The 13,645-nt window shown below is 43.2% G+C and overlaps 1 protein-coding gene across 3 annotated transcripts in view; it reads right to left on the reverse strand.

Moving 5' to 3' along the window:
- The window catches only part of CD80 (CD80 molecule), a 34,029-nt gene that overhangs the window by 16,086 nt on the left and 4,298 nt on the right, over positions 1-13,645 (reverse strand). For all 3 annotated transcript variants that reach the window (XR_002520288.2, XM_003893967.5, XM_021934079.2), the window contains exon 3: positions 3,971-4,288. Coding sequence is in view for 2 of the 3 variants with exons in the window: in XM_003893967.5 (XP_003894016.1) it covers positions 3,971-4,288 (318 nt within the window). In the remaining variant the exon portion in view is untranslated. The remainder of the gene's footprint in view (positions 1-3,970; positions 4,289-13,645) is intronic.

Genomic DNA, 13,645 nt, shown 5'->3' on the forward strand with positions numbered 1-13,645 from the left:
GTTGGATTTGGTTGGAGGTGAAGTTACCTTTTTTTTTTTTTTTTTCAATGAACCCTATCCTTAAATGAAGTTTGATATGTTCCCGAGCCATTTTTATTTGGCATTGTTATTTCCCACTTACTAATTTATCCTATAAGATCGACTCATGACACAGGCAGCTGACATCTAGAATATTCTGTTTCTTATAACATCAATATGTTTTGTGTTATAATTAGGAATAACAAATCCAAATAACTCATATCCTAAATTATTAATATGATTCATGTTAATTTTTGTTCTCTGCTTTTCTGGGAAATAAACTACAGGAATGCCACTTATACCAAGAATTGTATTAAAAATATTTTCAAGGCCGGGCACGCTGGCTCACGCCTGTAATCCCAGCAGTTTGGGAGCTCAAGGCGGGATGATCACTTGAAGTCAGGAGTTTGAGACCACCCTGGACAACATGGTGAAACCTTGTCCCTACTGAAAATAAAAAATTAGCCAGGCGTGGTGGCACACGCCTGTAGTCCCAGCTACTTGGAAGGCTGAGACAGGAGAATCGCTTCAACCCAGGAGGCAGAGGCTGCAGTGACCCGAGATCACACCATGGCACTCCAACCTGAGTGACAGAGTGAGAGACTCCATCTCAAAAAAAAAAAAAAAAAAAAAAATTTCAAAATCTGTCTTGGCTTAGAACAGCCCAAACGCCATCTCCCACCATTTTTCTAGGGTGATCTGTTTAGGGTAACCACTCCTAAGGTCCTGTGAGATTGTGAACAATCAAAGACGTTGTAAGACTGTGACCTTTGTATCTCATTTTAATTAGTTAACCCAAGTTTCATCACTCTTAATAGGGAAGGGTAAGAATATCTTATGAGTAAAGGAATAGGTGCACACGTTTTAGAAGGAAAAATCCATCAACCTAGTTAAGCTGTTAACTAATGTAGCTAGTTCTCATACATGCCAGTTAATGGAGGTTTTCATATAGCTATGCTGATATTATATTACCATTTTGCAATCTTAGACAAATATAGGATAACCAACTTGTCCTATTTGCCTAAGGACCAGTTTTAGCACCAAAAATCTTGTGCCCCAAATAAACCCTTTGGTTCTGAGCAAAGAGGATAACTGGTCACTCTAGCCAAATGAGAGCTTAATTTCTTGCTTCTCAAATTGTGGTCCTCCACAGCAGCACAGGCATCACCTGAGAGCTTGTTAGAGGTGCAGAATCTCAGATCCAAATCCTAGACTTACTGAACTTAAATCTGCCTTTTTAACAAGACCCTCAAGTGACTCATAGGCATATAAACCTTTGAGAAGCACTGCTTTGACTCAGTTGGAAAATTCAGAATGCTTCTCGGTAAAATTAAGCAAGTAATCTTTTTGTCTTCCCTTTACTGGATTTTGTCCACCCCCACACCCTCGGTTCTGAGTACCCCAGAAATGTCACGTTGTCCTCTTATGGTAATCTGCTAATAGGGCCTGCCCCCTTGAAATGTTTCAACAGGGATCTTTTAGGAGGAAAATGGAGAAACTAGCAGGAATGGCTATGATGATGAGAATTTCAGGAGTCAATGCAGGTGAAAATTGTGGAAGAGGTAGGCTTCTTAGTACCCCTCAAATCACATCACCATATAATCATTTATTCTATCCAAGAGCAGAGAAAACACCGAGTGAAGTTTAAGATAGTTCCATGTAACTTTGCCTTACTCCCCAAAACTTTAGGTGTGATCTAGATGTCACAAGGAAAGATTCATAGCTAATGATCAAAACGAAGAACAGTAAGGAATTCACTAAGGATCTGCTGAAGTTATCTATTATCAAGATTAATCATTATGTTTTATTAAGTGACAAGTTTGGTTTGCACTACAGTCTCAAGTGCCCAGGGAAAAAAAGAAATATGTTCAAATTCCAACTGTGAGAAAGTGGCTCAGGGCTATAATTTCTCAAGAAGGACTCTGGTTCCTTCAGTATCCTCTGTTATACTGTGATTAAAGTGAAACCCCCTTTGCAAAATTATGGCTGAGACAGTGAAAGAGATCTAACTTAACTGACTCCATCTTGCTTCTAACCTCTAAGCTGTCTTTGTTCATTCCTGGGCGTAGGCTGAACCAACTTTGGGAGAAACTTAGTTTATAGTTTATAGTTTAAACAAAGACGGTAACAGCCCTTTCCCAAAGCAGACCTCCTTCTTGCCTGGGGAGTAGATTGCCTTTGTAGGACTAACATTTGCCGCAAGATTATAAATTATGGTTTAGGAGTCATAAAGCCGGAGGCTACGAGATTCTGACCCTCCCTAAACTGCTCCTAAGATCAGTGCTTGAGCTATTTTGCAGCCCCTGCACTTGATGGATCAGCTGGCACCACCTAGATCAATAAACTGGCTCATCTGATCCTGTGGCCCCCACCTAGTGCAAGAAGACAGCTTCAACTCCCTATGATTTCATCCCTGACCAATCAGCACTCCCAGATCACTGGCTTCCCCTGACCCACCAAGTTATCCTTAAAAACTCTGCTCCCCAGATGCTTAGAGAGACTGATTTGAGTAATAATCAAACTCCACTCTCCCGCACAGCCAGTTGTGCATGAATTACTCTTTCTCTGTTGCAATTCCCCTGTCTTGGTGAATTGGCTCTGTCTAGGCAGCAGGCAAGGTAAACCGCTTGGGCAGTTACAAAAGCCTTTCTTTCTGAGACCAGAAATGCTTGCCTTCCACAGTAGGTAGATAAATAGGGCTATGATTCATAGATTAGTTTTTTTCCTTGTGGCAGGAATTAATTATGCATTCAATTCTCTAACTTTTTTTTTTTTTTTAAGACAGAGTCTCTACCACTAGGGAAATGTTCACCCTCCTCTGTAGTCTACTTTTTTTTTTTTTTTTTGAGACAGAGTCTTTGTCACCAAGGCTGGAGTGCAGTGGCACAATCTCTGCTCACTGCAACCTCCGCCTCCCAGGTTCAAATGATTCTCCTGCCTCAGCCTCCTAAGTAGCCACCACGCCCCTGGCTAATTTTTGTATTTTTAGTAGAGATGGGATTTCACCATGTTGGGCAGGCTGGTCTCGAACTCCTGAGCTCAAGCCATCCACCCACCTTGGCCTCCTAAAACGCTGGGATGACAGGCTTGAGCCACCGCGCCCGGCCCAATTCTCTAACATCTAACTTTTCAGGACTGACTGCTAGATTAGAGTTTCAAATATGCAATAAGTAAATGATCACTTTGAAAATATTAGAATATAATAGTAAAATAGCCATAGTAATAGACATTCACATACTACCTGAAAGAGATTTTATGCCTCCATTGTTCTTTTACCTCTTCTTTTCTTTCTTTCTTTTTTTTTTTTTTTGAGATGGAGTCTTGCTCTATCACCCAGGCTGGGGTGCAGTGGTGTGATCTCGGCTCATTGCAACCTCCGCCTCCCAGGTTCAAGCAATTCTCTGCCTCAGCTCCAGAGTAGCTGGGATTACAGGCATGCGCCACTACATCTGGCTAATTTTTGTATTTTTAGTAGAGACGGAGTTTCGCCATGTTGGCCAGGCTGATCTTGAACTCATGACCTCAAGTGATCTGCCCGCTTTGGCCTCCCAAAGTGCTGAGATTACAGGCATAAGCCACCATACCCAGCCCCGTTACCTTTTCAGCATACTTTCACAAGCAGATATTGCTGGGTCAAGTGCAGTTAGTAGCAAGGCTATATCAAGTCAAAGATGCCCCTTGGTAATTGAGAGGCTCTTTAGGTCATTACAGTGCCCCAGGATGATTGTCATGAACTAGGATTGTCAAAGAACAAGAAATGCACATTAACAGATATTTCCAGGACATCTTTAGAAACCAGTTAGGGTTTATCATACAACTAGAGACTTAACCCCAAGACATGAAGTGAGTTACATCCCTCTTTGGTAAAATTTTCACCTAAATCAATAGCCATGTGTCTTTAAGGGCATTAAGAATCTGCCGGCCTAAAGTAAAATCAGAAAATCCCACCAACCTTTGACGGATAACATCACTTCAGCCAGGTGTTCTCGCTTGAAAGCATCTTTTTCATACTTCAGAACAACACACTCGTATGTGCCCTCGTCAGATGGGCGCAGAGCCAGAATCACAATGGAGAGGTTATTAGTGATATCAAAGATGGTCCGGTTCTTGTACTCGGGCCATATATTCATGTCCCCAGACATCATAGTCAGCACCATTTTCTTCTCCTTTTGCCAGTAGATACGAGTTTGTGCCAGCTCTTCAACAGAAACATTGTGACCACATGACAGCGTTGCCACTTCTTTCACTTCCTTGGTCACGTGGATAACACCTATGGAGAGGCAAACAGAACAGGATTGTATATTTATTAAATATAGATTCCTGCACGGTCAGGAATCCAAAGTTGGCAGTAACAGAACTTAGGGTGTTGTGTCTAGTGACTAAGCATCAATCCAGTTTGACTTTTTGGGTCCTCAATGCTTTTTTTCTCTTCATTTTTTAAAAATTGTGGTAAAAAACACATAACAGGCCGGGCGTCGTGGCTCACGCCTGTAATGCCAGTACTTTGGGATGCCAAGGCAGGCATATCACTTGAGGTCAGGAGTTTGAGACCAGCCGGGCCAACGTGGTGAAACTCGGTCTCTACTAAAAATTCAAAAAATTAGCCGGGTGTGGTGGAGGGCACCTGTAATCCCAGCTACTCGGGAAGCTGAGGCAAGAGAATCACTTGAACCCAGGAGGTGGAGGTTGCAGTAAGCTGAGATTGCACTCCAGCATGGGCAACAAGAGTGAAACTTCGTCTCAAAACAAACACATAACATAAAATTTATCATCTTATTGATTTTTAAGTGTACAGTTCAGTAGTGTTAAGTATATTCACGTTGTTGTGACACAGGTCTCTAGAAATTTTCATTTTGCAAATCTGAAACTCTATGCCCATTAAACAACTCCCTTTTCCCCCTCTCCCCTCAGTCTCTGGCAATTGCCATTCTGTTTGTTTGTATGAATTTGGCTACTTTAAATATCTCATAGAAATAGAATCATACAGTAACAGCCTGTTTATGATCGGCTTATTTCACTTAGCATGATGCACTCAAGGTTCATTCAAGTTGTAGCATACGATAGGATTTCCTTCCTTTGGAATGGTAATGATGTGATCATGAGAATAATGAATAATATTATGCACACACACCCCCCGCACATTTTGTTTGCCTATTCATCTGTCGATGCACATTTTGTTTGCCTATTCATCTGTCGATGGACATTTTGCTTGCTTCCCAACTCCTGGCTGCTGTGCTGCTGTGAACATGGGTGTGCAAATGTCTCCTCAAGACCCTGCTTTCCATTCTTATGGATATATGGAATTTTGGGGTCATATGGTAGTTCTGTTTTTAATTTTAATTTTTTGAGGAACCTCAAAAAGTAGCAGTTGCACCTTAAATGCTTTTTAAAGGTTTTGGAAGTCACTATTTAGAAAAACTAAATGTGATTGCACAAAAAACAAATTTGGTTTCGAAAACAGTGAAGACAAATCACTAAAATCGGACTCGTGGACCAATCATTATAACATAAACTATCCCTTTCCTTTTTCTTGAGAATTTTCCAATGACATGCAAGATTTAGGAGCATATGAGCCTTCTTTTACAGCAGGCATGTTTAGTCCTATTACTTCTTATTTGGTTTATCTAACACAATACCACCCCCAAGAGAAGTCAGTCCTGACTAAGGTTCTGGGCACCGTGGTGGTGGAGGAGGGCAAGGTGCTGCTGCCCACCTCTGTCTAGATAGCCTATATTGAATTACTCTTCATAATATTTCCTTTTTTTTGCTTCCTCTGTGGTGGCTCTATGGAGGGGACAGGTGCTATTTCATTTAATCCCCCAACAACCCCATGAGATATGTATTATTTTCCCCATTTTGCAGCTGAGGCAACTGAGAGATTGTGAGGTTCAGGAAGTCTAGGACAGGGCAGGTCAGCCTGAGATTCCAAGGGCCTATGATTCTGCAGCCATGACGAAGAATAAGGGAGGGAGATGAGGTCAACTAAGAAGAAAAAAGAGGGCCATACTTTAAATAGGTAGGGAACATAATCAATCTTCATTATTCATGAATTCCCACTTACAGAAGGCCTCCTTCTTGGCTCTGTTGCCTGGTCACTTGATTAGGTAATTTTCAGCTACTACTGCCTTGAGAAATTAGAATTTCACTATAAAGACCTAGTCTCTGATGCTTACTGCCCTTTCCCTTGCATTTCTCCTACAGCCCCTCTCCCCACAATCACGTGATGCAACCACACACACACACACACACACACAGAGATATGCACGTGTACACCCATTCATTTAAACTACAGAACTGCATTTAACCATGGAAAAAATCTAAGGATAAATTTTATCCAGATTAAGTGAGCTAAAGACAATCCATTTCATGTGACTTCACTGGCTTGGCACAGGAATAAAACCTTCATCTGTCACCTTAATACACATCCTGATTCCTCCTCTTTTCACTTGAGTGACTTAGGATTTAAAGCTCTCAGGACTGCCTACTTCCCTACTTACCTTAAAGGCAATCATGACTAAGTGCCCCCTGCTAGCATCCTTGCCTAGAGGCTCCTGGTTGTTGGTGTAGAAAGAACATGGGCCTTTTGTGTTTAATAAAATCCACAGTAGCTGTGTGACCTCAAGCAATTTGCTTTACTTCTCTGAACCCCAATCTTCACATTGGTTATTATGAGGATTAAATGAGGTAATTTATGGCAGGCACGTACTGTATTTCAGTGCCTAGATGCACACCAAATATGAATCCCATTCTCCTTTCTCCAAGGGGGTGGGGAATTTACTAACTTCTAAGGCTTTTGATTTCATCTTTGGACAGTTTGACTGAGGAAGTTTTGCTTTGCTTTATGTTGAAGTCTGTTTCCCTCTATCTTCTACATGTATTACAAAACACATCTCATTCTTCTTACATGACAAGACTTGCAGATATCTGAGTATAGTGATGTCCTCTCTCAGATAGTTCTGCAAGTTCTCATCTGCCCCTGTTCCTTATTGATGTATTGAAAGTGAGTGCCCTCACTTTCCTCACTACACAGTTTGATTTGTGTGTATATTTTTTTGAGAGAGCAAAGTCCATTAAATCTAACATTCCAGACATCCACTGTGTGATTGGCTCAGAGTAGAACTGGGTTGTCACCTCCTTTACCTAAATCTATGTTTGCAGCCTAAAGTTGAATTCAATATATTAGCAGCCACCTTACACCTTTGATATACCTATTGATATACTGACAAGCAAATTGCCTTATTTTTCCACCTGCACATACCACTGAGTGCTGCTCCTACATCCAGTTCAACACCCAACCAAATGGGTAAAGCTCTTCCAGTGATATTACCTTTCAAGAGTTATCCAGAATCTTCCCCTTCCCCTGCATCTCCATATGATGACACCTCTTTCTTTCTCTTCTTTCTCTTTCTTTCTTTCTTTTTTTCTTTCCTTCCTTCCTTCTTTCTCTTTTCTTCCTTGCTTCCTCCTTTCTTTCTCCTTCCTTCCTTCCTTCCTTCCTTCCTTCCTCTCTCTCTCTCTTTCTTTCTTTCTCTCTTTCTTTCTTTTTTGAGACGGAGTCTTGCTCTTTTGCCCAGGTTGGAGTGAAGTGGCGCAATCTCAGCTCACTGCAACCTCCACCCCCAGGCTCATGCAATTCTCCTGCCTCAGCCTCCCAAGTAGCTGGGATTATAGGCCCCCACCATCACGCCCAGCTAATTTTTGTATTTTTAGTAGAGACGATGTTTCATCATGTTTGCCAGGCTGGTCTCAAATTCCTGATCTCAGGTGATCTGCCCACCTCAGCCTCCCAAAATGCTGGGATTACAAGTTTGAGCCGCCACACCCAGCATGACGAGACATCTTGAGCATTCAGAAATATGGAAAGGCACTTGCTTGTTTTATGTATATAGCCAGATGCCTATGGGCCAGGAGTTGGGGACAGAGACAAGGATCCCTAGTGAGGGATAAAGTCCATTGGTTCCCTGAGAAGGCCTGGATATAAGTGCCAACCATGGGTTAAACAATGTACTCAGCCCCAGGGGATATGAAAGTCATAGTAAGGAATGTGAGGTCTGGAAGGGATTTCCATGATCATTCATTCTCGTGGCCTTATCTTACAAATGAGGAAACTGAGCTGAGGAAAAGAAACTGCCCCAGTTTTACACATTTTTTTCTTTCTGGCCCAGGCTTTTAGAGCCATTCTTCTTGTTTATTGATTTCTTCAGTTTTAGGCCCCAGTTCCAGTAAGTAAGCCAACACTGTCCTCCCCCCACTCCAACCCAGCCCTACCACTGAGCCCTTTTGCTTTAAGAAACAGAGTCCCAGGCCGGGCATCGTGGCTCAAGCCTGTAATCCCAGCACTTTGGGAGGCTGAGGTGGGTGGATCACGAGGTCAGGAGTTTGAGACCAGCCTGGTCAACATGGTGAAACCCCATTTCTATTAAAAATACAAAAAAATTAGCCAGATATGTTGGCACACACCTGTAATCCCAGCTACTTAGGAGGCTGAGGCAGGAGAATCACTTGAACCCAGGAGGTGGAGGTTGCAGTGAACCAAGATCATACCACTGCACTCCAGCTTGGGTGACAGAGTGAGACTCCGTCTCAAAATAAATAAATAAATAAATAAATAAATAAATAAATAAATAAGAAACAGAGTCCCTTTCTTTCCAGATCTGATTGATTCCATGGTTTCAGACTGAAATGACTCCCATGCTTATACCTTTGGACTATTTCTACCATCTTCAGGTACCCTAAATAGATCTTATAGCCTGCTTTATCTCTTTGGCTATCTGCAGTCCATGCTATACAGTTACCCTCCAGCCTGGATTTGCTAGAAGTGTTGTTTAAAACATCCGTATAACCAAGAAATATCAGCACATCAATATCTAAACTAGTCTCTGTGTCAATAGCACCAAAATTCCTTAGCAGGCTATATTTTCTGATTTTTGGTTTAGAAGGCATGGTCATTCTTCCTAGGCTGTTGTAGGACCTAAAAGCAGCATCCCTCTAAGGCCCCAGTGCCCCCTGCCCGGTGCTGTCATGCTATGCCTTCTGGGCCCTGTATTCCCTGAAGCCATACAGATCCCCTTAGGGAGACCCATGTCTAGGAACTTCATTTCCAAGCCCTCTCTCTTCTTAGATAGCAGGATCATGGGGCACTAGCACCTTTCCATCTCACCAGCCATTCTCAGGCCTCTGTGAGACTGGATACAGCCCCACCACAGCACTGAACAAGAGAGTGTTGTGATGGTGGGTATTTGCATAGCAAAGTGAGGTAATGCAGAATAGTCCAGGCACCCCTTCAGCAATTGTGTGGAATGTTGCCGGTCCCTGCTTTAGGGAATATAACTGAAAGAAGGGAAGAAATGAAAAGATATACTTGAGGGGAGCGTATTTCAAAGTGAAGCTATATTAGCTAAAGATCAAATGACAATCCAGACACTCCTAGTGTTGCAAGGAAAGCAAAATGAGACATAGAAGGAACATGGGCTATCCATCTCCATTGATGGGATTCTAGTTCCAGCTCAGCCACTTGCTGTTTCATCTGTTTCCTCATCTCTAAATTGGTATGACACCTACCCCTTGGGATCACTGGAAAATTCAATTCAATTAAATGGTATAAATAAAAAGTCCCAAGGACATAGCAGGTCTTCTGTAAGAGTTTCAATTTTTCTTTCTCCCTCCTCCCACTGCTAACTCTTACCTTTCATTTCACTCAAGGGTTATGTCAGATATAGGACTCTGGTCTTGCTTTGGGCCAGACAGACAGCAACTCACTTATCTGGGCCCCCAATAATACGGTCTTTCCCCACCGAGCTATTTGTTCCCACCCAAAAAGAATCCAATATTTCTCACTGATTTTGGTATGTGGTGATGTTAGCAAAAGAGATAGCATAACTGAAAGAGAAACCATGTAATTTTGATGATGGCTTCTAAGGAGTTTTTGTCCAGCCTTCTGAGGATAAGCGTGAGGAAGAATAGAACTAAAAAGAGGAACCAAAATCTTCTGAACAATTTGGAAATTCACACAGAAACTCAGTTTTCAGGGTTCCACCACACAGAGACAGAAAACAGTCATTATAAATTTGCCCAACAAATTTATATCAGTTTTGTCTGTTTTAGGGACTCTGTCACACACAGACAAAAAGCGGTTGACACTGACATGTCTCTAACGGTTTTGTCTGCTTCAGTGACTCTGGCGGGGAGAGTCAGGGTCCAGAAATCTCAATATTACTATTTCAAACCTGGTTGAACTTCTGAGCTTGCTTTGCCATTTTTGAATGGGCATTGTGAGACCTACCCATCCCAGTGGGTGTGAGGATTCAAAATGAAGTGCTGCTCATAAAAGTCCTCCACGGTACCTGGGACATTAAAGGGAGCCAATGTCTTCCCCAGAGATCCACACAGTTCAGGTCTCACTTTGCTCACATCTGCTCTCGTGGCCCCTTGTCAAAGAGGCCTTCCCTGACTCTCCTTGAACAGCATCATCCTCCTTGCCCAGCTCCATCCTGCTACTCTTTAGTCTCTTTGCCTGATTTGTTTCTCTTCAGGCTTGTCTCCAACTGATATATATTTTTACAACTGTGATGTATATTTACATGTATATGTGATACATAATTACGTATGGAGCTATGGAGCAGAGGCTTCCTCCTTTGTTCACCGCCATATCTGCAGTGTCTAGAACGGGACCTGGCCCATAGTAGGTGCTCAGTAAATACTTGCTGAATGCATGTCTAGGCATGAGGAAATGAGGTCTGGCTCCATCCACTGTGTATTAGAATCATAACCATGAGCAAGGTGGGTAACCTCTTTGGGCTTCAGGTTCCATCTCTGTAAAACAGTCATAATACTATTGCTATGATTTGAATGTGTCCCCTAAAGTTTTGGTGTTGGAAATTTAATTCTGGGTGTAACAGTGTTGAGAAGTGGGACTGCTAAAAGGTGACTAGGTCATGGAGACTCTGCCATCATGGATGGATTCATGCCATTTTCTTGGGAGTGGGTTCACTACAGCAGGAGCGGCTTCCTTATAAAGGATGGTTTTGGCCTCCTTCCCACTCTGTGTCTTGTGCGTGCTCTCCTGCCTTTTTATCCTCTGCCATGGGATGATACAGCAAGAAGGTCCTCATCAGATGTGAGCCCCTTGACCTTGGACTTCCCAGCCTCCAGAACAGTAAGAAATAAATCTCTGTTCTTTCTAAATTACCCAGTGTCAGGTATTCTGTTATAGTAGCACAAAACAGACCAAGATAACTATCTTCCCTGCTTCACATAATTATCACAATGATCACAGGATACCAGATGTAAAGTGCTTTCTTAAGTGTAGAAGGCTCTACAGATTTTTAATGGGGCTGTTCTTTCTCATGCACAACAGCCTGCTTTGCTGAACCACACCCCCACAGGACCACATCACCATGGTAACTGGCTGATTCTTGAACTAAGTTCAGTGCCCCTAGCTGGCATGGGGAGCCCATCCAGCACCTCTACCCAGCAGCAGTCAGAAAGGGAGCTGCATCGCCACTGCTGGTGGAGAAGGGAGAGAAGCAGTTGACACAACATCTTAAAACTTACCAAATGACAGGGCATACATGATCTCCCTGTAAACACAAGTGTGCTTTTTAAATAAACATTTGCCCTGACTAGAAAATAAACATTCTTAGAAAGAATGGAAGATATAGAAAAGCGTGAAAGTCACCTATTGTCTCACTACCTGGAGATTTTACTGTTCCTGGTTTGTGCACACCCTTCCAACAGGAGTGACCATCTTGGACCCCTCTAAATGTTTGATTAGGTGAACTAGCACCGACAGGGCTGGTGTCAGCCATGGGCTAGGTGCTAGCCACACAAAGGAGACAGGAAGAGCTGCCTCTGGCAGCCGCAGGCTTGAGACCTGTGTCTCCTGGTGTTCACACTGTTCCTGACTTTTCCCCCTGTTTAGACCCCGCTCATATACTCTGTACCATCTGATCCTTACTTTTTCTCTTTCTACACAGTATTTATATCCTTAAAATGCTCAGGGACTTGAACAACTGTTGTCAGGGTGATGATGGGAACAATCACTGGTCATGGGACCCCTGGGCCAGCAGCATAGTGGTATGTGTTGCGGGGAGAGGAGGATGTGTTCTGTGAATGGTGGCACTTTGGGGCATTCTCTTTTCTCCTAGCTCTGAGTTCTCAGACTATAAACTTATAGGCAATGCTTTTCCTGCATCTCTTGCCTCCTCCTGCAGGAGGCCTTTCCCCTCTCCTTAGACCTGACCCTCTCTTAAAGGACTCTGGCTCTGAAAGAAAAGCTACCCACATTGGTCCTCCTGAGGGCTCCCCTGTTAGAGCCTCTGCCTTACTGCCACTTACTTACTGACAAAGCACTTATTGTACTTTGCTGGAGTACAAAGTCAGGCGTTTCTGCCCCATAGACAGTGCCTGCCGACCTAGAGTGGGAGAGGAGCCTGGCTGGTTCCACCTTGTGCATGAAAGAGGGGTCCCTTCCCCTGGGCATCAGTGACTGGGCAGGAGGAGAGGGGGAACACCTTTGCCATGGTATAGCTTTCTGACCCAGGGCAGGAGAGGAAGACCTAGTGTGGCAAATCTCTGCCCTGAATAAAGCTCTCTATAATCCTACTCCACTTTATTCACTCAATCTCGCCTCCCACAGACCACGCACAACTCACACCTACACTCCCGTTGGGCAGTCTTCACTAATTTTACATGGTACACACTCTCCATCAACTTCCCTCTGACTCAATTCTTTTCATCAAACACATCATCAGTTACTGTAAGTACTGAAATAACCTCCTAATAGGTTTTGCACAGTCATGGGGGCTGCCCTACAAGCCCTTCTTCAGGAACACTTTTTCCTTTTCGAAGTTATTTACACCTTTACTACTGAAACTCAAAGTGTATGCAGAGCAGCATCAGCATCACCTAGGTGCTTCTTAGAAATGCAGAATCTCAGGCCCATCCCAGACCCACCTAAGTGGAAACAGCATTTAAAAAACTAGATAGACTTTATCTTTTAGAGCTGCTTTAGATTCATCGAAAAATTGCGTGTAAAGTACAGAGGATTTCCATATACTCCCTCCCCACATATTCACAGCTTCCACCACTGTCTACATCCGGCGCCAGAGCAGTCCACTTGTTACAATCAATGAACCTACATTAACACATCATTACCGCCCCAATCCAGAGTTCACGATAGGGATCACTCCTGGTATTGCATATTCTATGGATTTGGACAAATTTATAATAACTTATATCTATCATTACAGCATTATGCAAAATAGATTCACTTCTCTAAAAAATTCCCTGTGCTAGAGACTGCAATTTAGCAAAATCCCCCGGTTACGGGTATGTGGGAACAGAGCTGGGGTAGACCACGCCACTACCCTGGGTAAAGCCCTTCCAGCCTCCTGAATAACATGCGGATTCGTGACTATAGTCCACAAGTGCTGCAGGGTCTGGTTTTGCTCACTGGGCCAGTCCCTCCTCTGCTCCTCCCATAGCTCACTGCCACTCCTCACTGGCAGGGGAAGACAGCACTTTCTCAGGCAGTGCCTATGCCCTGCCTTCAAAGCACTTGGCTTTGTTTGTTGGCCAACAAACAAACACATTCATTTGAGTGGCTATTGGATTACTTTCCCTCTTC

Source organism: Papio anubis, chromosome 2 (assembly GCF_008728515.1).
Source record: "Papio anubis isolate 15944 chromosome 2, Panubis1.0, whole genome shotgun sequence".
NCBI classification, from domain to species: Eukaryota; Metazoa; Chordata; class Mammalia; order Primates; family Cercopithecidae; genus Papio; species Papio anubis.